Below are 25,516 nucleotides of genomic sequence, written 5' to 3' on the forward strand. Positions count from 1 at the left end.
CTGAGGGAGTGCTGCATTGCTAGAGGTTAAATAATGTTTGATCACAAAGAACCAGGAGTAGGCCATCTGGCCTCTCGAGCCTGCTTTGCCATTCAATAAAATCATGGCTGATCTTTGGAACAAGCTCCACTTACCTGCCTGCTCACCATAACCCTCAAGTCCTTTACTGTTCAAAAATGTATCTAGCCTTGCCTTAAAAGCATTCAGTGAAGTAGCCTCAACTGTTTCACTGGGTAGGGAATTCCACAAAGTTGCAAACCTTTGTGTGAAGTAGTTCCTCCTCAACTCAGTTCTAAATCTGCTTCCCCTCATTTTGAGGCTATGCCCCCTAGTTCTAGTTTCACCTGCCAGTGGAAACAACTTCCCTGCTTCTATCTTATCTATTCCCTTCATAATGTTTCTCTAAGATCCCTCCCCTCATTCTTAATGCCAATGAGTATAGCCTCTCAACTCTAGAATCAACCTAATGAATCTCCTCTGCACCCCCTCCAGTCCTAGTATATCCTATATCTCAGCTCATTAACACTAGAAATACCAATCCTGAACTGAGGGCTAACCTATTGTTCAGTATTTAGGTTAAGAAACCTGCAGAATCTGTAATTTCTCTCTCACCCTCTGGTTTCCTCCTTTTGTATTCTTTGGAAGATTGGAATAATATTGTGAGAATATTTAACAGTCCCAAAATATTTAAGATCAGAGTTGGTGTTGTCAGTTAAGGGAAGGAAGCTCCAAGGGTTGCTGGTAACTGTCAACCTGTACAATCTCTAAGGACTGTGGGTCTTCAGTTTCAGCCAGACACTCTGGCACCTTGTACAGAAAGGAGTTGCATGTACCTTTGCACCCAGGATGCTGGCATATTCCACATATGGAATCCCACTGGGTGCTGTAATCACCAACTGGTAATTTTGATTGATTGAAGCCAGATAACAACCCCACTCCAGAAAAAGGACAACACTGGTTTGATTTCAGTTGTGCTCTTTAATATTTAAATCACCTTTTGCAAAAAAAAAATGTACACCTTTTTAATTATTTACCAAAACTCAATTTCCCATTCCATAACCAGCAGTTCAAGTTTTCCAAAAGCTACAGCATCTGCTGCCATTGTGAAAATATCCCCCTTTTAAAGAATCCTGCATCCATCCACTCCCATTCCACCATCTACTCACACCTCAAGCAGCACAAAGTCTAAGTACCATAGGTGAGTGTGCACAGGCTCGACTGCTCATTCCCTTATGGTAAAGTGACGGTGGCTGGATTGGGGGCCACTGGAGCTCTGCCTTACCCACACAAAAGCCTCAGCAGCAGCTATAACAATAGTAAAGGTCTGGGAGAAACAGCAGGAGATGCTGCTGTGCATCAGAGGGTGAACACCTTCAGCAAACACCAATAATTTGACTTTGAGTGGGGAACAAATAGCATATTGCAATGATGTGGGCATAGGACTCTAAAAAGGACTGGTTTTAATCAAAGGACTTCTTGCTTTCTGTAGCCATAACCCAATGAGATCACATACATGCTCTAATCCAATGTGCTGGGAGCTGGTTCCCAGAACTAGTATTGCACTTCCTGCCCCAAAACAGGGAATGCCATTATCCAGCCCTGATTCACATTGAAGCTTTTGCAGAAACCTCAATCCAACCCCCTTAGAAACCCACCCCCCCCAACTCACTGCAATCCAGCCTAAGCAAGTTGTAAGTTGCAAACTGCAAATATCAGTGCTGGTTAAAATATCAACTCTCACTCAAACTATTGACAGGAATTCTAGTTGTAAAATAACCAGACTTCCCCAATCCCCAGTGCAGAGATTCAGCCCCATTGAAAATATGTTCCAGGATTGCAACATGTCATGTAGTGTCATTTTACCACTTTTTCATTTCTTTAACATTAGCCATAACTCTTTCACCATTAATAACTTAACCTCACCAGACAAGATATTTTGCAGCAATAGGAATAGTGTGGCAAGATTGCTCAGCTTAAGGCACCATCAAAAGCTTTTCACCTGAGGGACAGGATCCCTACACTCACCAAATTGCTCAGATAGAGCCTAGTCCAGCCAGCCTCTCCAACACAACCAGCCTTGGTGTCCCTCAGTGAGGAGGGGTAGGATGTAAATTCCAGTAGGATAGGTGCAGAATGGGGCTGAGTTATGATATCTCCTGTAGGCAAATATCCCAAGTCACTTTATGTCTTGCACAAGGTGAACAAATCTCCACTGACACAGCTACAGAGCAAGTCAGTAAACAGGGTGAGGAGAGGGTGAAGTTAGGCGGAAACTCAAATCAGAAATAGGAGCAGATTTTGTTTTATGATTGGTGATTGACAGACAACCTGAGTGAGTTAATCAGAGAAACTTACAGCCAACTTCCCCTCAGATACACAACTGCAGCAAAATGAAGGACAAGGCTCCCTGAACCACATTAGAGAGGTGGAGGTGTCTGGATCACCACAGCAAACTGTAATCAGGCAGTGAACTGGGGTACAGCCTCCCAGCATCAGAGTCAGGACGTGGGCTCCTCCCTCCAAATTAGACCCATAGCCACATTATGTAATAGACATTTACTTCCAACCCAACCATCACCCTGCATTCATGTTCCATCGAGGGTCCCACAGGCTAGACAGCTGCCCTCCACTCCCTCATTTTCTCGCCACATCATAATTGGCCACAAACCAATCGCAGGTCTCCTTGACAGCTGAAACAAATTCAAACCTGTTACTTACTTTCATTTTTAAAAAACATGCTCACAATTGAGAGTTTTTAAACATCAATGTAGATTCAACTAGTAAATTTGCAGCTGCAAACACACAACATAAGAGGGCAGTGTTCAGCATTGACCCTTTGAACTACATCTTCCAGAATCATCTTCAGACCAGACTGGTGTGACACATTCATGAACCCACCCAGCTTTTTGGGATAATACAAAGAACAAAAACAGCCCCTTCGGCCCAACGAGCGCACGCCGCCATCCCAAAGCCACCAGTTCCCCCCCCCTCCACCCATGAACCTTGTCTAATGTTTTATGGCCATCCACATTGACAATAATCCTGCCTTTTCTGTGACCACATTGCACCTTTTCCTCATCTGAGGCCAGCAAAAGTGGATTGGGAAAAGCTACTTGTATGATATTTACTGGAGTTCAGAAGAATGACTGACAGGGTCTCATAGGTTTCTACGGGGGTGGTGGGGGGGGAAACAGCATAAAGTTTTTAAGACTGAGCACAAATTTCTTCACCTAGAAAGTGCTGAATCTGTGGAATTCATTATCACAAAGTAACTGAGGTCAAAACATTGTAGGTTTTCCAAAATAAATTAGATATAGCTCTTGGGACTAAAGGGATCAAAGGATATAGGGGAAAGGTGGGATTGTGCATTGGATGGATGATCAAAATGAATAGCAAAGCAGGACAGATGTGATACCATGATTTAAGGGAAGTAGACTGTATCCAGTAGTGTTCCACAGGGATGGGTGGGGGGGGGGTCCCTTGCTGTTTATATTAATGATCCAGATGTGAAGGTAAGGGGTATGATCAGGAAGTTCATAGATGATCTGAAAATTGGTGATATGGTAAGTAGTAAGGAGGAAAGCCTTAGCCCACAGGGCAAAGTAGACAGGCTGGTCAGATGGACAGAACAGTAAAAACAAATGAAATTTAACCCTGAAAAAGGTGAGATGATGCATTTTGGGAGGACTAACAAGGCCAGGGAGAACACAATGAATGGTAGGGTGTAAGTAGTACAGAGGATCAGAAGGACCTTGGGATGCATGTCCATAGATTCTTGAAGGCAGCAGGACAGTTAGAAAAGATGGTTAAGAAAGCATATGGGATACTTACCTTTATTAGCTGAGACATAGAATGCAAGATCAGGGAGGTTGTGATGGAGCTGTATAAAACACTGGTTAGGTCACAGCTAGAATATGGTGTGCAGTTCTGGCCATCATGGTAGAGGAAAGATGTGATTGCAATGGAAAGGTACAGAGGGGATATAGGAGACTGGGGGGATTTGAGGAAAACTCTTTCACCCAGACAGTGGTGGGAACCTGGAACTCACTGCCTGAAAGGGTGATAGAGGTTACAACATTTAAGAATCATTTAGATAAGCACTTGAATCTCCATCATATATAAAGCTACGGACCAAGTGCTGGATAGTGGGATTAGACTAGAAAAGGCTAGATTAGGCTGGTATATTGGGCAGATAGATGGCAGATGGAATTTAATCCTGATAAACGTGAGGTGATGCATTTTGGAAGGAATAATGCAGGGAGGAGTTACATGATAAAGGGTAGACCAATTAAGAGTATAGAAATGCAGAAGGACCTGGGAGTGCAAGTGCACAAGTCTCTGAAGGTGGAAACCCAGGTGGAGAAGGTTGCAAAGAAAGCTTACAGTATGCTAGCCGTTATAGGAAGGGGTATAGAGTATAAGAGCTGGCGTCTAATGCTACAGTTGTACAGAACGTTGGTTAGACCACATTTGGAGTACTGCGTCCAGTTCTGGTCAACTTACTACTGGAAGGATGTGGAGACCCTGGAGAGAGTGCAGAGGAGGTTTACCAGGATGCTGCCTGGTATGGAAGGACTGGGTTGTGAGGAAAGATTGGGTAAACTGGGGCTCTTTTCTTTAGAAAGACGGAGATTAAAGGGGGATCTGATAGAGTCAACAGTGGCAGGCTTTTTCCTAGATTGGAAACAAATATCACGAGGGGTCACAAGCTAAGGGTGAGGGGGGAGAAGTATAATTTGGGTACTAGAGGGAGGTTTTTCACACAGAGGGTCATGGGAGTATGGAATGTGCTACCAAGTAAGGTGGTGGAGGCAGGCATGCTGGACTTGTTTAAGGTTTACTTAGATAGGCACATGAGTGAAACAGGGATGGAGGGATATAGGAGACGGTTTTAAATAAGGGTCAGAGCCTCAGGACGTTACTGGAAATCTAATGCTACACTTGTTGATATTTTGTCTCTTTTACTCCGCAGGTGTGTCGGTCCACCTTGTTGTCTAACGAGGGGCAAACACACAGTGGGTCGTGCGTGGGCTGCTCTTGGATGTTTCAAGAGTGGCCTAATACTTCGTGTCGTTGTGTGTGCTTAAACCTGGACCAGCAGACGGGCACCACAACAGCTCAGTGACTATCACTGCTAGCTGTGCAGATACATGGATTTGGGCCAGTGTCTGTGGGAGTTTGCACATTCTCCCCGTGGTTGCATGGGTTTCCTCCCACACCCCAAAGATGTGCTCTTAGGCTGATTGGTGTAACAAATTGTCCCTAAATTATTCTCCCCTGAATCTGGTTTCCAATGGGGGTACCATACGCATAGACATGGGTCAAGGGAGGTGTAGGAAAAATGCTTTGTTAAGATAGCGGCGTGGGCTCATCGAAGCGGCTAAGTGGAACTGATCCACTTCAGATCAGCCATGATCTTATTGAATGGCGGGGCAGGCTCGAGGGGCTAGATGGCCTACTCCTGCTCCTATTTCTTATGTTCTTATGGCTTCTCATTGTACTCAACACTCCATGATTCTAAGGAATTATAAAATTCTTTGACATCAATTCTACCACTGACTGGATGTCGTTCTATTTTACAATGTGGCAAGATGAGTTTTTGAAATTACCATCTCTAAGAATAGCTATTCCAAACTGAGCCAGTGGGTGTCAGTATAGTCCAATAAATCGACTGGTTCGGTAATAATGTTAATGGACGAGTGATCCAAGACCTGATTAACAGTCTCTGGTCACAGTTTTAAATTCTACCACAGCTGTGGACATTAAATGAAAATAAGAACAGAAGAAACAGGAGCAGGAGTAGACCACTCGGCCCACTGAGCCTGTTCCACCAGTCAATACTAACAGGGCGGATCCTGGGCCTCATCTCCATTTACCTGGCCACTCCCCCATATCCCTTAACTCTCAGAGAACAAACATCTGTTTTAAATATATTCAATGCTGGAGCACCCACAACCCCCGTGGGGAGAGAATGCCAAAGGTTCATAAACCTTTGAAAGAAATCTGGAGAAAAGAGCTAGTCTCAGTAATCACTGTCATTACAAACCATCTAGTTCACATGTGACTCTAGACCCAAGCATGGTGGCAGTGGTTAGCACTGCTACCTCACAGCGCCTGGAACCTGGGTTCAATTCCAGCCTTGGGTGACTGTACAGAGTCTGCATGTTCTGCCTGCATCCGTGCAGGTTTCCTCCAGGTACTCCGATTTCCTCCCACAGGGGGATTGGCAATTATCATAGAATCCTACAGTACAGTAGGCAGCCATTTGGCCCATCAAGTCTGCACCAACCACAATCCCATCCAGGGCCCTTACCCATTACCACATACATTCACCCTGGCTAGTTCCCCCTGACACAGGGTCAGTTTATCATGGCCAATACATGTAACCTGCACATCTTTGGACTGTGGGAGGAAGCCAGAGCACCTGGAGGAAACCCACACAGACACAGGGAGATTGTGCAAACTCCGCACAGACAGTGACCAAGCTGGGAATTGAACCCAGGTCCCTGGCTCTGAGAGACAGCAGTGCTAACCACTGTGCCACTCAGTCCAATGCCATGTCAAATTGCCCCTTGGTGTCCAAAGAGGTGTAGATTAGGGGTATTATTTGGGTATATACGTGGGATTACAAGGATGGGGTGGGACTGAGTAAGATGCTGTCGGAGAGTCAATGCAGACTCAATGGGCTGAATGGCCTCTTTCTGCAGAGTAGGGATTCTATGAATCTGTCCTCAAATGGATTCAAGCCCCACTCAGTTGCTATGGTGACAGCTGACCACCAACTCATTGGGAATGAAGGAAGGGTAATCCTGTCGGACAGCAGTGCAAGTGTCCTGCTGCCAAGTGCCGAGGCCAGTACTAAGAGCCACAGAGACAGGAACCGCGCTGCAACAAATTCACCAAATGGCATCGTCTCACTGAAACATCCAGGTGGAAATGTCGTGCACTTAAACTAAATATATCCTTAGTTACAGCTTGTAAATATAAGACCATAAGCAATAGGAACAGGAGGAGGCCATTCAACCCCTTGAGTCTGTTCCACCATTCAACAGGATCAAGGCTGATCTGACAACATTCCTCATGTCCACTTTCCTGCCCTTTCCTTGTAACCCTTGAGTCCTGACTGATCAAGAATCTATCTATCTCAGCATTAAATATACACAAGACGCTGCCCCCATAGCTGTGTGGAAAGGAGTTCCAAAGACCAACCTCCAAACCCAAACCCAGCTATTCCTGGGTTGTGTAAGTTAGAGGGATTAGTTGGTAATATATGGGGATAGGGCCTGGGTGGGATTGTGGTTGGTGCAGACTTGATGGGCCAAATGGCCTCTTTCTGCACTGTATAATTTCATTACCAGCTAGAAGGACAAGGGCAGCCGATATACGGGGACACCATCACCTTCAAGCCACTCACCATCCTGAGCTGGAAATACATCGCCGTTCCTTCACTGTCAGTGGGTCAAAATCCTGGAACTCCCTCCCTAACAGCGCTGTGGGTGTACATACACCCCAGGGAGTGCAGCCATTCAAGAAGGCAGCTCACAACCACCTTCCTGAGGAAGATAGACTAAGTCGGTGAGGATTATATTCACTGGAGTTTAGAAGAGTGAGAGGGGATCTCATAGAAACTTATAAAATTCTAACAGGGTTAGACAGGGTAGATTCAGAAAGAATGTTCCCCGATGGTGGGGGGAGTCCAGAACTGGGGGGTCATAGTTTGAGGATAAGGGGTAAACCTTTTAGAACTGAGGGTGAGGAGAAATTTCTTCACTCAGAGGGTGGGGAATGTGTGGAATTCACTCCCACAGAATGGAGTTGAGGCCAAAACGTTGTGTGCTTTCAATTAGAAAAGCTCTTGGGACTAAAGGGATACGGGGGAAAGGGGGGGGATCAGGGTGTTGAATTTGATGATCAAAATAAATAATGGAGCAGATTGGAAGGGCTGAATGGCCTACTCCTGCTTCTGGTTTCTATGTAACTAGGGCTGGGCAATAAATGCTGACCTAGCCAGTGACATCCACATCCCTCGAATGAATAAAACAAATGCATGAACATGTATGAAGTTGGCTGCACACAGTAGGGTGGAGTTATCGCTGGGATTTACCGATTGTGGAAGTGGTTAGTGAGTAAGACACGGAGACTCACCTTGACTGAAGGGGGTGAATTTGAAGTCAGGCAGATATTTCCTCAGCTTGCTGTTACTGGCTGTCTTCTTGTATTGCCCATCAGACTTGCTGGTGTCAAACTTGATGCTCATTGTTAAGGAAGAGAGAGACAGAAAGCATATAGCTTATAGCTGCAGACAGTTTTAATCCCTGTGAATCCCAGCCACACATACCCTCCCTTGCCGGGGTACAGCTCTGTCAGAACAAGGCACCCCAGATTACTCATCCAAGTGCTGGCCTGCAATTCAACCAGTCAGTGAGATACAACAAGCTGATCAACTGTGGAAAGGTGTCATAGGCAAGCATCGATCAATCCATCAGGCCGGGTACTAGGGCTGCCAACCCTTCAAGAATTGAGGGTGAATTGTCCGGACACAGAGGTGGACAACACTCATGAAATGACAACACTGTCACCTGTTAGTGCAGAACTTGAATATTATTGAAAAGAGAGACATGTTGTTGAAGTTTTTCATTTTGCACTCATCAGGACAAACACAAGAATACCAAATTTCAAATGATTGCAATTAATACTACAGGAGAAAAAGGTGTGCTGGGGCTGGCATTGTCTGGGAGCAAACAGTGGGGGAGTATAAACTCCCCAAGCACCGGATCATTTAGAAAAAGGTGAACATATTTCTTTTTGATTTAGAAAATGGATCTCTGTCTATGATTGGATGTCCATTCGAAACAGCAAGCCACATTAGGGATCGACTGATTATTTTAAATGGGTTGATAGTGTAGCTGTTAGCACACTCAGGATTGTCCAGCAAGCATGGCCCAATTAGTCAAAGAGGTTTACAGCATTAAATCAGGCCCTTTGGTCCTAATTAACTGGAGAATCATATCAAACAGTCGAGGTTTTGTTTCGGGTAGTGTGGGCGTGTAGTGGTTGAGCACAAACTGCTGAGGGAACTTGCTGTTTGATTCAGAAACAAAAATTATTTGAAGATTTTTTTCCCCCAGTTATAAAAGTTATCAGAGCTGTAGTGGGGAGAACAGACTGTGGCTGTCACTCGAGGACTATTCAATCTCAACTTTCTCATCGGTTAAAGGAAGACTGGGATTCTCCGGGTCCCCCTCCCTGCGAGCAGACTCGATGGGCCGAATGGCCTAATTCTGCTCCTGTACCTTATGGGTTATGCAGTAACATAAAGACAGTCACATTTATAAAGGATACGATGACCTCTCCTTTGAAATTCATGGCGGCCACAATGCTCTCTGCTGCCTCTTTAATGGACACTTCCTCTTCTTCACCCACTGAAGAGAAACACAGGAAGGTTATCCTCACAGCGACCCTGCACCGACCACCACCCAAAACCCGCAACATCAACTTACATCATCCAAAAAACACTGCTCACAAAATCACAGACTTGTTCCAGGACAGCAGGCTGCTATTTGGCCCACCACATCTGTACTAGCTCTCTGAATGAACGATTCGCTGAGTGTCATTGCTCACCTTTGCATCATAACCCTGAACATTCTTCCTTTTCAGATAATTGTCTAATTTCCATTTGGAAGTCTTAACTTTGCCTCCACCACAGGGTCAGGTAATGCACTCCAGATCCTCACTAACAACTGTGAGAAAATAGCTTTTTAAGATGGAGGAGGAGAGGAGCTACAAAGAATGAGAAAATAACAGCAGCCAATTCAGTTTTAACAACACAAGTAAGGTAGAACAGCACGGGGTTAGATACAGAGTAAAGCTCCCTCTACACTGTCCCCATCAAACACTCCCAGGACAGGTACAGCACGGGGTTAGATACAGAGTAAAGCTCCCTCTACACTGTCCCCATCAAACACTCCCAGGACAGGTACAGCACGGGGTTAGATACAGAGTAAAGCTCCCTCTACACTGTCCCCATCAAACACTCCCAGGACAGGTACAGCACAGGGTTAGATACAGAGTAAAGCTCCCTCTACACTGTCCCCATCAAACACTCCCAGGACAGGTACAGCACGGGGTTAGATACAGAGTAAAGCTCCCTCTACACTGTCCCCCATCAAACACTCCCAGGACAGGTACAGCACGGGGTTAGATACAGAGTAAAGCTCCCTCTACACTGTCCCCCATCAAACACTTAAGAAATAGGAGCAGGTGTAGGCCATCTAGCCCCTCGAGCCTGCCCCGCCATTCAATAAGATCATGGTTGATCTGATAGTGGTTCAGTTCCACTTATCCGCCTGCTCCCCATAACCCTTAATTCCCTTATTGGTCAAAAATCTATCTGTGACTTAAACACATTTAACGAGGTAGCCTCCACTGCTTCAATGGGCAGAGAATTCCAAAGACTCACACTCCCAGGACAGCTACAGCACTGGGTTAAGTACAGAGGCAACTGAAATGCTGACACATTACGAAAGGAGCTGACTCCCTACAGGCTCCCCCCACAGAACACCGAGTCCGTACGCATGTGGGATTTTCAAGTCAACTCTCCAGAATCACCACAACCTCCCCAACAGCCTGATCCAGAAAAATACCACCCTTGCTGGGGAAAGCATTGAGCCCATTCACTGTTTCCCAACACATCAAATGCCAAGAGACTATTCAATCATGGAAAGCATCACAACTGGCCCTTAGCCAATAACATGGAACTTTATTAACTGATGGGGTCAGTGCAGAAGGAGCTTTACTCTGTACCCAACCCCGTGCTGCACCTGTCCTTAACTCAGAGATCACCTTACTGACAGAGATATGAAAGTACTGGGGAAGCGGGCTGGGTGCTCGGAGGGGTTTGAACTCAGTAACTACCCCCTCCTCAATGAGCATTTCTGCAGCGTGTGTGATTAGGCAGTGAGCTGACGGGACATAATCAGACAAAGCATTCTCACCAGACAGGATGATGGGTTCAATTTCTTCATATTCTCTCAAAACCCAGATGAAGAGACGGGCCAGATCCTGCAGAATAAACTCAGAGTTACCAAATCCAGCCACCAAACTCCAGCCTCGCCCCGACTGGCTTCTCCTGGTTTACGTACACCACGTGGCCAGCACACCTTGGCAATGGGATAGTGCCATCCACGGACCACCATCCATGTGCCCCTCCGTGTAGCACCCTGCTCACCCTCCCCATCCTCCTCCCTGGGACCAGGAGGATGTGTCCACCTCACCCCTTAGAGGAACACTTCACCCCCCATGATCAGATGGAGACAGGCCCACCCCTGTCCAAGGTAAAGCCCCCCCCCCACCACACAATCCAGGACAAAGAGTTGAGGAGGAACTTCTTCACTCAAAGGGTGGTGAATCTCTGGAATTCTCTGCCCGTTGAAGTGGTGGAGGCTGCCTCGCTAAATATTTTTAAGACGCGGGTTGATGGGTTTTTGATAAGAGAGGGGATTAAGGGTTATGGGGAGAGGGCGGGAAAGTGGAACTGAGCCACGACAGATCAGCCATGATCTTATTGAATGGTGGGGCAGGCTCGAAGGGCTAGTTGGCCTACTCCTGCTCCTATTTCTTACGTTCTTAAAGTCTCTGAATATTAGGAAGCTCTTTCTATAGGACCAGGACAGAGATTACAGAATCTTCACAGAGAGAACACATTCCCTGTGATCTCCTGAAGTGGTTCTAATGACCTGGAGATGGAAGATTGGTTGTAGACAGCCTGGACACTATGGTCAGGGAGCGCAGGTGCCCCGCAGGGACTGGGTCAGTGGTAGCTGTGAATGTCTCGGGTAAGCAGTGGACACCCCAGCTCCCTCCAGTAACACTGTTCCCCTTTGTGGAATTTGCTCAGTTAGTCACAGCACAGATACAAACCGTGCCGAGGACTGGCCGTTACGTACCCGAGAGAATATGAACTGCCTCCTGGGCTTCCCTGATCCCCACACCGTCAACGACTTGCCGTCTCCTGGGGGGGGGGGGGGGGAAGAATTACAGGGAACAGAAAGTCAGTAACTCAGCACCAACACCCTCCTCAACAACCCAAAGAGAGAGCACAGTTCTGTGCACCACCCCTGCACTGTCCTGCACCCCAACACCGTCTCGTCTCCCCTTCTAGTGGGTGAATCTGGAACTGGGCAACACAGTTTACAAACAAGGGGTCTCCCACGTAAGACGGAGATGAGGAGGAATTTCCTTTCTCTGGGCAGTGAGTGTTTGGAATTCTTTCCCCCAGGGAGCAGGGGCAGCTGGGACACTGAGTGCACACAGGGACAAATTAGACAGAGTTCTGATTGACAAGGGAGTGGAGGGGTATGAGGGAAGTGGAGTTCAGGTCACAATCAGATCAGCCACCACCTTACTGAATGGCGGAGCAGCTTGAGGGGCTGAATGGCCTCCTCCTATCAACCCCACACTGTCCTTCATCCCAGATTAGGCTGATTGGCCATGTTAAATTAACCCAAGAATCAGGGGGATTAGCAAGGTAAATATGTGGGGTTATGGAAATAGGACCTGGATAGGATTGTGGTTGGTGCAGACCCAATGGGCTGAATGGCCTTGTTCTGCATTGTAGGGATTCTATGGAACTCTATCTACCTAACTCCACCAGGCTTTCAGACATTTGCCCCAATGTCATAGGCTCAGTGTCATTGATAAACATACCAAGGCAAATTCAAAATGGAAGAGGTTTCAAGATATCGGTCGAGGGAAAATTATGGTCATTTGGTCAACACCCCATCCCCCACCTTCAAAACCCACTCCCTCCACTAGTGGCGCACAGTGGCAGCTGTGTGTACCATCTACAAAATGCACTACGGAACTCATCAAGGTTCCTTAGGCGGCCCCTTCCAAACCATGACCACAAAATCCAGAAGGACAAGAGCAGCAGATACCTGGGAGCACCTCCACGTGGAAGTCCCCTCCAAATCAACGTCCTGATTTGGAAATATATCGCCGTTCCTTCACTAATCATTGGGTCAAAATCCTGGAACTCCCCCTCTAACAGCACTATGGGTGTACCTACACCTCATGGACTGCAGCAGTTCAAAGACAATTGGGGATGGGCAATAGAAACCCTACAGTGCCGAAGTAGGCCATTCGGCCCATCGAGTCTGCACCAACCACAATCCCACCTATCCCCCATAGCCACATGTATTTACCCTGCTAACGCCTCTGACATTAAGGGGCAATTTTAGCATGGCCAATCCACCTAACCTGCACATCTTTTGGCCTGTGGGAGGAAATCTGAGCACCTAGAGGAAACCCACACAGACACGGGGACAGTGTGCAAACCCCACACAGACAGTGACCTGAGACCAGGAATCGAACCCATGTCACTGGCGCTGTGAGGCAACAGTGCTAACCACTGTGCCACCCCAACAAATGCTGCCTTAACCAGTGACACCAAGACCCACCCCATGAAAGGATTTTGTAAAACTATCACAGTTTAACACTGACAGCCAACAAAGAATGAAAACCGGGGACTCAACTCTGCGCCAGGTATGTCTTGTGAATCAGCCCCGGGAGAACGTGTCCATCCTCAATGTTAAAATTATCATGCGTTCCAAAGACATTGGTGGGAATCACAGCTGTAAACATCCGGCCGTGCTGTTCAGAGTAAGCACTGGGAGACAGAGAGAGAAGGAATAAGGTTAGTGACATATCCACAGCCGAGGGAAGGCAAACACCACCTCCAGCCCTGCGGAGAGGCGGGGGGGGGGGGGGGGGGGGCCTCAGAAATGGCAGTGTCTGCTCCAGCAGGGAGAGGGGGAGAGGGGGAGGAGAGAGGAAAGAGAAGGGTGTGGAAATCGGAGTACAAACAGGAAGGATGCTCACCGATTCTGAACGTCAATCATGCGCTTTGCATAAGAATATCCAAAGTTGGAACTGTGTGGGGGTCCGTTGTGGATCTACAAGGGACACAGAGGAGGATTTTTAAAAATATTCAATTTCTATCATCCCTTCAAGTCCAAAGCCTGGATGGTGATGTCAGCAGGATTCTGTGTCCGGCTGTAACTGTGGTGCTGATGGGCTCCACAGTCCGGTTCCGATTGTGTGCATGGTCTGTTTCATTTATACAAAGACTTCATTTTCTGATATTTCTGCTGATGTAATTACATTTAAACTCGAAGCTTAAAAAAAATTAACCAATTCAGTTGTAACGTGACCACATTTTAAAACTCGGAAGGCACGCTGGGTTAGCCAAACATTGTATTTTGTCAGAAATGCAGTCAATGCCAGTAAAACAGGCTTCTTATAAACCAAAGCTTTTCATAAACAACATGAGGCCAGGTCTCCAAGTCAGAGACAGCATGTGCCAAACAATTTCAATAACAAGATAACAGATCACATATACTGTAATTCCAGCTCTATGTTCAGCTGGCAGTCTGTCTTTGAGTTCTGTTTTGATCAGTAGAGAACCAGCAGAAGAAGCCAATCTCTCTCTCTCTAGCTTTCCTCTTTTCCTTTTGTAATGATTTAAATTCTGTTCAATAAAAAAATTCATTTCAACGCCATACCGATCCCATCTTCGTCTGTTCTAAGGAATGAATGGACCCTACAACGACGCAGATATAACCTGGTGTTTGCAACTCAGTACAACCATGAGATTGAATCAGGGAATCGTTACAGCACAAAAAGAGGCCATTCAGTCCATCACATCTGTACAGGACAGAACTACAGCACAGGGATGTAGCAGGGGGGGTAATGTGCTCCACTGAGCCTCAGATTGAGGTCTGCTTCAAATTTCCTTGGGAAGACAAAGTATTTCAAAACTCTGAACGTGTTAAACAGTTTCATGCTGTCACTGTGTGGCACCAGAATACCATGTGAGTGGTATTCCCATTGAATAGGAACCTGCTATCAGTCAGAAAAATACAGCTTGCCCTGTATACAATTGGGTTGGCACAGTGATTAGTACTGCTGCCTCACAGCACCAAGTTCGATTCCCGGCTTGGGTCACTTTCTGTGCTAAATATGCACATTCTCCCCATGTCTGCATGGGTTTCCTCTGGGTGCTCCAGTTTCCTCCCACACTCCAAAGATGGGTGAGTTAGGCGGATTAGCCATGATAAACTGCCTTTTAGTGTCCCAAGATGTGTAGGTCAGGGGGATTAGCAGGGTAAATACATGAGGTCTATAAAATGTTGAAAGGAATAGACAGGGTGGATTCTCGGGGGCTACTTCCCAGGGCGGAAATGGTCGCTATGAGAGGACACAGGTTTAAGGTGCTGGGAAGCAAGTACAGAGATGTCAGGGGTAAGTTTTTCACTCAGAGGGTGGTGAGTGAATAGAATCGGCTGCCGTCGGTGGTGGTGGAGGCGAACTCGCTGGGGTCTTTTAAAAGACTTCTAGATGAATATATGGGATCTGATGGGATTGGGAGTTACAGATAGTTCTATGGCTTGGTAGGTATGGATGTGATCGGCGCAACTTGTGGGCTGAAGGGCCTGTTTATGCTGTAGTGTTCTATGTTCTAAATAGGGGCTGGATGGGATTGTTGTCAGTGAAGGCTTGATGGACCGAATGGCCTCCTTCTTCACTGTAAGGATTCTACAGCTGAGCAGCACTGTGCAGGAATTTCAGTGCCAGTGTGATGCCAGGTATGTGGGCTCTACATCATAATGCCCGGCTGATTGAATTAAACAGCACAGTTCCTGGAACGCTTGTGCTTGGCAGGGTACGGACCGTACTCATCCAGCCCCCACTTACAAAACCCAAAACAAAACATCCACTCTGAGATGTAATTCCACGACTGAGCAGCACTTACTCAACAATCCTGAGTGTGTTCATAACTACACTAACAACACATTGAAGATAACCAGTTGATATCATTGAATGGCCCATTTGCTGGAAGGACACACATTCGCACACAGCAACCTGTGCCCTGCAAGCTAAAGAATTTCGTTCAAATCTTACAAACTTTTTTTTAAACAAGTGCTTGGGAAGCCGCATTGAAGATGAAGATTGATAGATTTTTGGGTATCGAAGGAATTAAGTGACACATCTGTATTTCAATTCCATTTACCCTCCTTGTGAGGCATGTGATTAGGGAGCAGGGAAGGTGAAATGGGGAGCAGGGGGGAATGAGGGCAGGGAGTGGAGGGAGGGGTCTCACCATGGTTTCATCGATGGGGTAGGTGGTTTTGTCTGGGAAGATGCAAGTGGAGAGGCAGGAGATGACCTTCGTGACCCCGTGCTCATGGGCTGAATGTAGCACATTGTCATTGATGTGAACATTCTTCCTCTGAAAAACACGAGACAAAAAAACCATCAACAACAAGCTGACTCTGTCCCCAAACTCCCCGTCCCTCCCTCTCACTGACCCTCCGGACAGTGAACTGTACTGACTGTCCCCAAACTCCCCGTCCCTCCCTCTCACTGACCCTCCGGACAGTGTCCTGTACCAACTGTCCCCGAACTCCCCGTCCCTCCCTCTCACTGACCCTCCGGACAGTGTCCTGTACCAACTGTCCCCGAACTCCCCGTCCCTCCCTCTCACTGACCCTCCGGACTGTCCCCAAACTCCCCGTCCCTCCCTCTCACTGACCATTTCCTTGTTGAAGATGTGTTTGCCCCAGTCCTGTCCATTCCCTGCTGGACTTTGCTGCTGAAACTTGGTTTGGTAACAGACCCGTTCACAGTTAAAAGCAGCAGCTGATAAATCCCAGTCCACAATTCTTGCTTCTCTTACACTTTTCCCCCTGAGCTGCCAGCCCATCCCACAGTTACATTCCCGACTGCTTCCTCAGACTGGGAATTTGACCCAGCCCCTTCCGGCCACAGTGCCTGAGTCATAGAACAGCACATCGTGGGAGACCATTCAGCCCATTGACTCTATGCTGGCTCTTCTGAAGAATAATCCAGTTAGTCCCACTCCTCTACACTTACCCTAAAACTCTGCAATTCTTTTCCTCCGAGTGTTTATCCAGATTTACTGTAAAGTTTGTGTTAAATCCGTATCCAGTTCTCTGTGAATTCCAAACCCTAACCACTAATTACATTAAAATAATCCCTCACTTTGCCCTTGACAATCGCCCCAAGTCTGTCCCTGTCTGTCAACATTTTCTTCACTTACTCCATCTAAACCCTTTGTGATTTTAAACACCTCAGCCAAATCTTGCCGGAACCTTCTCTCTCTAAAGGAGCAGAACCCCAGCTGCTCCAGCCTCTCCCAGTAACCGTAGTCCCGTGTTCCTGGGTCCATTCCCGGGAATCTATTCCGTCCACTCCAAACTCTTCACCATCTCTCTAAGGTGTGCTGCCCTCACTGGGGGCATGGAAACCCCAAGCTGGGGCCAAACAAACCCACCATCCTGCACCCCGCCCATCGCTCACCCAGAAATCCAGGTTATACTTCATGTTCCGGAACAGTCCGCCCACCATGGCGGCCAGGTGAATGACGTGGGTGGGTCGGAATCGATCGAACAGCGCTCTGGTCTCTGCAGCATTCCTGACAGGAAAACAAAGGATTTCACATTTCAGTAGCGCCTGCCTCCTCCTCCTCCAGATATCCTGGAGCTCTTTACAGCCAATCAGACTCCTGCCCCCTTAACAACGTCACAAACGCAGTTGCCAATCACCGCACCGCAAGATCCCACACACATCATCTACTTTTTATTTATTCATGGGATGTGGGTGCTGCTGGGGGGGGGGGGGGGGGGGGTCAGCATTTATTACCCATCCCTAATTGCCCTTGAACTGAGTGCTTCCATTTCAGAGGGCAGCTGAGAGTCAACCATATTGTGGTGGTTCTGGAGTCACTTGTAGGCCAGACCGGGTAAGATCTGTGTGGCCAAATTCCCCTCCAGTTCTTTTTACAAGTTTGCTGATGACACCACCGTTGTGGGTCAGATCTCAGACAATGACGAGACAGAGTACAGGAATGAGATAGAGAATCTGGTGAAATGGTGCGTCAACAGTAACCTCTCCCTCAATGTCAACAAAATGAAGGAGATTGTCATTGACTTTAGGAAGCGTAAAGGAGAACACGCCCCTGTCTACATCAACAGTAAGTAGAAGAAAGGGTCAGGACCTTCAAGTTTTTAGGTGTCCAGATCCCCAACAATCTGCCCTGGTCCCCCCCATGCTGACGCTATAGTTAAGAAAGCCCACCAATGCCTCTACTTTCTCAGAAGACTAAGGAAATTTGGCATGTCAGCTATGACTCTGACCAACTTTTACAGATGCACCATAGAAAGCATTCTTTCTGGTTGTATCACAGGTTGGTATGGGATCCTGCTCTGCCCAAGATCACAAGGAATTACCAAAGGTCATGAATGAAGCCCAATCCATCACTCAAACCACCCTCCCATCCATGGACTTTCTCCCGCTGCCTCGGCAAAGCAGCCAGCATAATCAAGGACCCTACGCATCCCGCACACTCTCTCTTTCACCTTCTTCCTTTGGGAAAAAGATACAAAAATCTGAGGTCACGCACCAACTGACTCAAGAACAGCTTCTTCCCTGCTGCTGTCAGAGTTTTGAATGGACCTACCTTGCATTAAGTTGATCTTTCGCTACACCCTCGCTATGACTGTAACACTACATTCTGCACCCTCTCCTTTCCTTCTCTATGAATGGTATGCTTTGTCTGTATAGCACACAAGAAGCAATACTCTTCACTGTATGTTAAACATGTGACAATAATAAACCAAATTAAATCAATAGATTTCCTTCCCTAAAGGACATTAGTGAACCGGATGGGTTTTTCTGACAATTGACAACGGTTTCATGGTCATCAGTAGATTCTTAATTCCAGATTTTTTAAAAATTAAATTCAAATTCCAGCATCTGCCATAGAGGGATTCACACCTGGGTCTCCCGAACATTTAGGAACTTTCAAGCGGTTATTGGACAGGCGCATGGAGCACACCACAATGATAGTGAATGGGATAGCTTGATCTTGGGTTTGGATCTCGGGGGCAGTTTAGAACGGAGTTGAGGAGGAACTTCTTCACTCAAAGGGTGGAGAATCTCTGGAATTCTCTGCCCGTTGAAGTGGTGGAGGCTGCCTTGCTAAATATATTTAAGTCACGGGTAGATAGGTTTTTGGCAGACAAGGGGATTAAGGGTTATGGGGAGAGGGCGGAAAAGTGGAACTGAGCCACCTCAGATCAGCCATGATCTTATTGAATGGCGGGGCAGGCTCGAAGGGCTAGATGGCCTACTCCTGCTCCTATTTCTTATGTTCTTATGACATAGACTCAGCACAACACTGAGGGCCAAAGGGCCTGCACTGTACTGTACTTTCTATGTTCTATAACCTGATGTTGTGTGACCTCTCATCTTGTCCACCCCAGTCCAACACCAGCATCTCCACATCAATTTAAAATGAGGAGGAATTTCTTCTGAGGGTTGAGTGTCTTTGGAAATCCTTGCCATAGTGAACTGTGAGGGCAAAATCCTTGTGTACATTTACAGCTGAAATAGATACATTTTTAATCTGTAAAGGAATAAAAACGGTTACGGGGGAAGGGCAGGAAAGTTGAGCAGGCAAAGCTGAACAGCCTACTCCTGTTTCTTATGGTCCTGAAACTAATTGACAGGCTGGAAACAATCGGCGCCATACCAAACTGTGGTACAATCAGGAAGGATGCTTTCTAAGTTGGAGAGTGTCGTAGCAAATATGCCAAATTTCCTTAGTCTTTTGAGAAAGTAGAGACTCTATACAAGTCTTTACAGTGAGGGACTCACGTTAAATCCGCATCTTTTGAAGACAGGAAGATCCACTCCTCATCAGCTCGGCCCTCACCGCCCTTCACCACCTGTTCGATGGCTTTGCCGACCAGTCCCGAGCCCCCGGTCACCAGGATCCGCTTGCTCTTGGCTGCCTCACCCTCTGCCATCGCTACAATTACAAACACAGGACAGCGCGAGCTCACAGCTGCACCCATCTCTGCCCGCCAACCAGACACCAATTCAAAGAGACCCACGTTCCCAGATCGACACCTCAAAACATCTCCCCAGCCAATTGGGCCTTCGCTGTTGCCATCTGGAAAAGGCTTCAGCCAGTTAGTGCACAGCAAGATCCCACAGGCAGTGATGTAACAATGTTACTGTCATTGGTCAAGGGATATACATTGGCCAGGTCACCCACCCCTTCTTCCATCTCCAACCCTCCCCTTCCCCGGCAATCTCACCCACCCCTTCACTTCCTCCCTCTCCTTTCCCTCCATTCCCCTCCCTCCATTCCCACTCCCTCCCCATTCCTTTCTCCCCTCCCCTCCACTCCCTCCTCTCCATTCCCTTGCCTCAGGTCCTCCTCCTAATTCTCCCTCATCCCTCTACCATTCCTAGCCACCCACCTCTCCCTCCCTCATACCTCCTTGCCCACCTCCCCCACATCAGTCCCTCCCTCATACCTCCTCCCCATTCCCTCCCTCCCTTACTCACTCACTCATTCCCTCCCTCTCACCTCCTCCTCAGTTGTTCTTCCTGGATTCCAACGTGTCCCTGATTCACTTCCGGGGTCGGAGGTGACACCCGGGGGGCGGCGCCTGCGCACACGCAGAGGCTGCTGGGAATTGTAGTTTTCTGACCACAAAATGCAGCAACAGCTGATTGGTTAAAGAAACAAGTTTAAAATGATAAAATATCAATAAACCTCTAGATTCAATGTGCTTCATTGAAATGTGGGAGTTATTATTACCACATGGAGAGGGAGGGAGAGAGGGAATGGAGAGGGAACAAAGACATCTCAGGGTACATGTTCATATCTCCTCGAAAGTGGAGTCACAGGTGGACAGAGTGGTGAAGAAGGCATTCGGCATGTTTGGTTTCATTGGTCAGAATATTGAATACAGGAGTTGGGACGTCTTGTTAAAGTTGTACAAGACGCTAGTAAGGCAACACTAGGAATACTGAGACGTATAAGACGTATAATATTGAGACGTATAAGATGATGAATGGGATGGATAGGATAGAGGTGGAGAGACTCTTCCTGCTCAGAAAGGACAGTAGGACTAGGGGGCACAGCCTCAAGATAAAGGGGAGGCGGTTTAGAACGGAGTTGAGGAGGAACTTCTTCACTCAAAGGGTGGTGAATCTCTGGAATTCTCTGCCCGTTGAAGTGGTGGAGGCTGCCTCGCTAAATATTTTTAAGAAGCGGGTTGATGGGTTCTTGATAAGAGAGGGGATTAAGGGTTATGGGGAGAGGGCGGGAAAGTGGAACTGAGCTACAACAGATCAGCCATGATCTTATTGAATGGCGGGGCAGGCTCGAAGGGCTAGATGGCCTACTCCTGCTCCTATTTCTTATGTTCTTAATACTGTCTACAGTTCTGGTCAGCCTCTTATAGAAAGGATATTATTAAACTGGAAAGAGTGCACAGAAGATTTACTAGGGTATTTTCCGGACAAACCAAGTAAACAAACTCAAATTACATGTGGACAAAGAAAAAGGGGGCGGCTGAAAAGATTTACTAGAATGCTACTGGGACTTGATGGATTGAGTTATAAGGAGAGGCTGGATCGACTGGGACTTTTTTCCTTGGAATGTAGGAGGCTGAGGGGTGACCTTATAGAGGTCTATAAAATAATGAGGGGCGCAGATCAGCTAGATAGTCAATATCTTTTCCCAAAGGTAGGGGAGTCTAAAACAAGAGGGCATAGGTTTAAGGTGAGAGGGGAGAGATACAAAAGTGTACAGAGGGGCAATTTTTTCACACAGAGGGTGGTGAGTGTCTGGAACAAGCTGCCAGAGGTGATAGTAGAGGTGGGTACGATTTTGTCTTTTAAAAAGCATTTAGGTAATTACATGGGTATAGAGGGATATGGGCAAATGTGGGCCATTGGGACGAGCTTAGGGGTTTAAAAAAAGGGCAGCACAGACAAGGTCCAGTTTCCATGCTGTAAACCTCTATAAATCTATGATCTCTTCCACAATGATTTACAGAATGGAGATTGTTGTCAGGAATTTCACATTGATGCTCAGTCTCACCTTTAAAGCTTTCAGACGGAGAAATCCAGCGAGATTTTTAAATAATTCACCGTCAATCTCCACAAAATCAACAGGTGGCAGTGTGGCTGCAGTGATAAAGATCCCAACCCCTGTCCTACCCGGAGCTGCCCTACAGCCCCTATCCTACCATCCCCTGTGCCACTAGGAGCTGTCCATTTATTCAGAGCATAGGCTGACTCTTTACTTGAAGGAACTGACTCACAGTCTGGCTCATTTCTATGGGTTTCTCATCCAAACTCCAAATCACAGGGCACAGGAGGCCCTTCAGCCCATTGCCCCTGTCCTGCTTCTTTGAAAGATCTATTTCAATCACTCCTCTTCAACTCTAATAGCTATTGAAAAGTTTCTCCTCACTCTGAGTCCACCCCCTTTCCAATCAGCATGCTCCAAATCTTAACAATGTCTTCTGTGTGAAGAAGTTTCTCCTCATTTTCTCTCGAGATCTTTATCCCATTCTTTTAAATCTTGGCCTTTGGTTACTGTTCCTATTTGTTATAATAAATGGTTTCTCCGAATTTGCTCTGTCAAACTCCTCATAATTTCTGAATGCCTCTAAGACATGTAATCTGCTCAAAGGGGAACAATCCCAGTCTCTGCACTAAACTCCCACATCCTGGAAAATCTCCTCTGTATCCTCATTCATATCCTTCCTAAAGTCTGAAACCCAGAATTGGACACAGTGGCAGGGATTCTCCATCCCTGTCCATGCTGGGCCGGGTTCAGCGACGAGAATAGAAAATATTGAGAGAAAGGCAAATTCACATCTCATATCAACATGAAAGCTGAACACAATCGGTGGTGATGGCCCCGTGGTATTACCGCTAGACTATTAATCCAGAAACTCAGCTAATGTTCTGGGGACCTGGGTTCGAATTCCGCCACTGCAGATGGTGGAATTTGAGTTCAATAATATCTGGAATTGAGAATCTACTGATGACCATGAAACCGTTGTTGATTGTCGGAAAAATCCATCTGGTTTACGAATGTCCTTTAGGGAAGGAAATCTGCCGTCCTTACCTGGTACACGTAACTCCAGAGTCATAACAATGTGATTGACTCTCAAGTGCCCTCTGAACAAGGACAATTAGGGATGGACAATAAACGCTGGCCAGCCAATGATACCCATGTCCCCCGAGTGAATAAAACAAAAATTGGACTACCTGGCAGAGGAAGCAGCCATTTCTGTCAGTAGTTTCAACACCACTTTTCCCACCCAATATTGGCCTTTGACAAATGTCGGCAAAATCTGAGACAATGCTCCACTTCACTTGCAATGAGTTATTTTGAGGTTGTGGGACCTGGAAGCAAATTCAGGACAGAGCAAGATCCCAGGAACAGCAGAGAGGTGAAAGAGCAGTCTGCCTATTTTATTAAAATTATTTATTTTATTAAATAGAATATTAAATCTTTTATTTATAAAAAAAATTACTGTATTAAAATCCACCTATTTTAACCGACCAACACCAGGAGTGCAATAAAAACAGAAAATGCTGGAAATAGGGTTAATGTTTGAAATCCAGCTGACTCTTCTTCAGAGTTAAAGAGAGGGAGAAATGCGATGAATTTGATATTGTTTAAGAGGATTGGAGAGAAATAGAGAGTCAGGGATGGGGAGAACTGACGAAGATGACAAAGGGAATGTTAAAGATTAAAGACAGCACAGGTAGTGGCACAAAGGGAAGATAGTGGAATGTGTTACAGGCAGAACAATGATCAGCACTCTGTAAAAGCAAAACTTAACAAGTGACAGATGGCCCCGTGAGAGACTGGTGTGGGATTGGGGAGGGAGCGGGGTGTGTGTGTATTGGGACAAAAAGGACTTAAAAAGGGTGAAGATGGTGGGGGGGGGGGTGCATAGGGAGCGGGGTCGGGGGGGGAGGAGACAGTTCATGGAGCGAAGTTGTTGATCTACTTCAGATCAGCCACGATCTTATTGAATGGCGGGGCAGGCTCGAAGGGCTAGATGGCCTACTCCTGCTCCTATTTCTTATGTTCTTATGAATTCAGTGCTCAGTGCAGAAGGCTGTAAAGTGTCTAATTTGAAGAGGAGGTGTTGTTCCTCTAAGGAGTGGGGTTGGATTGATTTATTGCATCATATACTAACTGATACTGAGGCCAATTAGACATCTCTGGCAGTCGATTCAGCACAGAACAGGGACAGAGAATAGACTTGGTCATCGTTTAGATAAATTCCTCCAGTAAAACTGTAATATTGATTTTGGTCTGTTTGGTTTATAACACTTTTCCATGTGGTTTAATGGGAGAAATCGATAAGAACCTGCAGTGATATAGAACTTTAAAAATTATAACCATCCCGAGACAATTAACAGGAGAATTATTAAACAATTGATATTGAGATCCGAAGGATATATCAAATTAGGCAGGTCAAAGCTGTCGTATTTGAGAAACTTCCTAAAAGAGGAAAAAGGGAGACATGGAGACAGAGGAAGAGAGCGACAGAGAGGGAGAAAAGGAGAGAGAGAAAGAAAGAGAGCAAGAGAGAGGAAGGGAGTACTTAGGGAAGTGGCCCTGGAAATAATAGATCCATTGATGGTTATTTTCCAAAATTCTTTAGACTCTGGGCTGGTTCCTATTGATTAGAGGGTAGCTAATGTATTCAAAAAGGGAGGTAGAGAGAAAACAGGAAACAATAAACTGAGTAGCCTAACATCGGTAGTGGGGAAGTTGCTAGAGTTTTCGTAACTCAGCATTTGGAAGGTAGTAGTATAATTAGGCAAAGTCAGCGTGGATTTATAGAAAGGAAATCATGATTGACAAATGTATTAGAATTCTTTAAGGATGTACCTAGTAGAGTTGACTGAGGAGAACCAGTGGATGTGGTTTATTTACATTTTCAGAAGGCTTTTGGCGAGGTCTCACATAAACTACTATGTAAAGTTAAAACACATGGGTAGTGACTTTAGATGTGTAGAAAGCTGGTTAGCAGGTAGGAGGCAAAGAGTTGGCATAAATGGGTCTTTTTCTGATTGATAGTCAGTGACTAGTGGGGTTCCACAGGGATCTGAGCCAGGACCCCAGCTGTTCAGATTAAACATTAATGATTTGGAAGAGGGAACTGAATATATTACCTCCATATTTGCAGATGATACAAAGTTGGGTGGGAGGGTGAGCTGTGAGGAGGATGCAGAGATGCTTCAGCGTGATTTGGACAGGCTGTGTGTGTGGGTATTTGCATGGCAGATACAGCATAATGTGGACAAATGTGAGGTCATCCACTTTGTTAGCAATAATAGGAAGACATTATTATTATTATTGAATGGGTGTAAATTGAGAGAGGTGGATACTCACCGAGACCTTGGTGTCTTCATGCATCAGTCGCTGAACGTAAGTGTGCAAGTACAGCAGGCAGTCAAGAAGGCAAATGGTATGTTAGCCTTCATAGCGAGAGGATTTGAGTCTGCAGATAGGGATGTTTTGCTGAATTGTATAGAGTGTTGGTGAGGCCACACCTGGAGTATTGTGTGCAGTTTTGGTGTTCTTATCTGTGGAAGG

The 25,516-nt window shown here is 46.4% G+C and overlaps 1 protein-coding gene across 1 annotated transcript; it reads right to left on the reverse strand.

The window, feature by feature from the left end:
- Positions 1 to 958: 958 nt before the first annotated feature.
- LOC145337920 (GDP-L-fucose synthase-like) lies at positions 959 to 20,474 on the reverse strand. The gene is made up of 11 exons (XM_080182700.1): positions 20,459 to 20,474; positions 19,738 to 19,893; positions 17,380 to 17,494; positions 16,160 to 16,288; positions 13,879 to 13,952; positions 13,533 to 13,666; positions 11,946 to 12,010; positions 10,995 to 11,061; positions 9,343 to 9,422; positions 8,146 to 8,245; positions 959 to 2,690 (listed from the first exon to the last, which is right to left on the reverse strand). The coding sequence occupies exons 2-11, from the start codon at positions 19,887 to 19,889 to the stop codon at positions 2,635 to 2,637; spliced, it is 972 nt and encodes a 323-aa protein (XP_080038826.1). The 5' UTR covers positions 19,890 to 19,893; positions 20,459 to 20,474; the 3' UTR covers positions 959 to 2,634.
- Between the last annotated feature and the right edge of the window lie 5,042 nt (positions 20,475 to 25,516).

This window comes from Carcharhinus amblyrhynchos, unplaced genomic scaffold (genome assembly GCF_965287045.1).
Source record: "Carcharhinus amblyrhynchos unplaced genomic scaffold, sCarAmb.v2.hapA scaffold_81, whole genome shotgun sequence".
Lineage (NCBI taxonomy): Eukaryota > Metazoa > Chordata > Chondrichthyes > Carcharhiniformes > Carcharhinidae > Carcharhinus > Carcharhinus amblyrhynchos.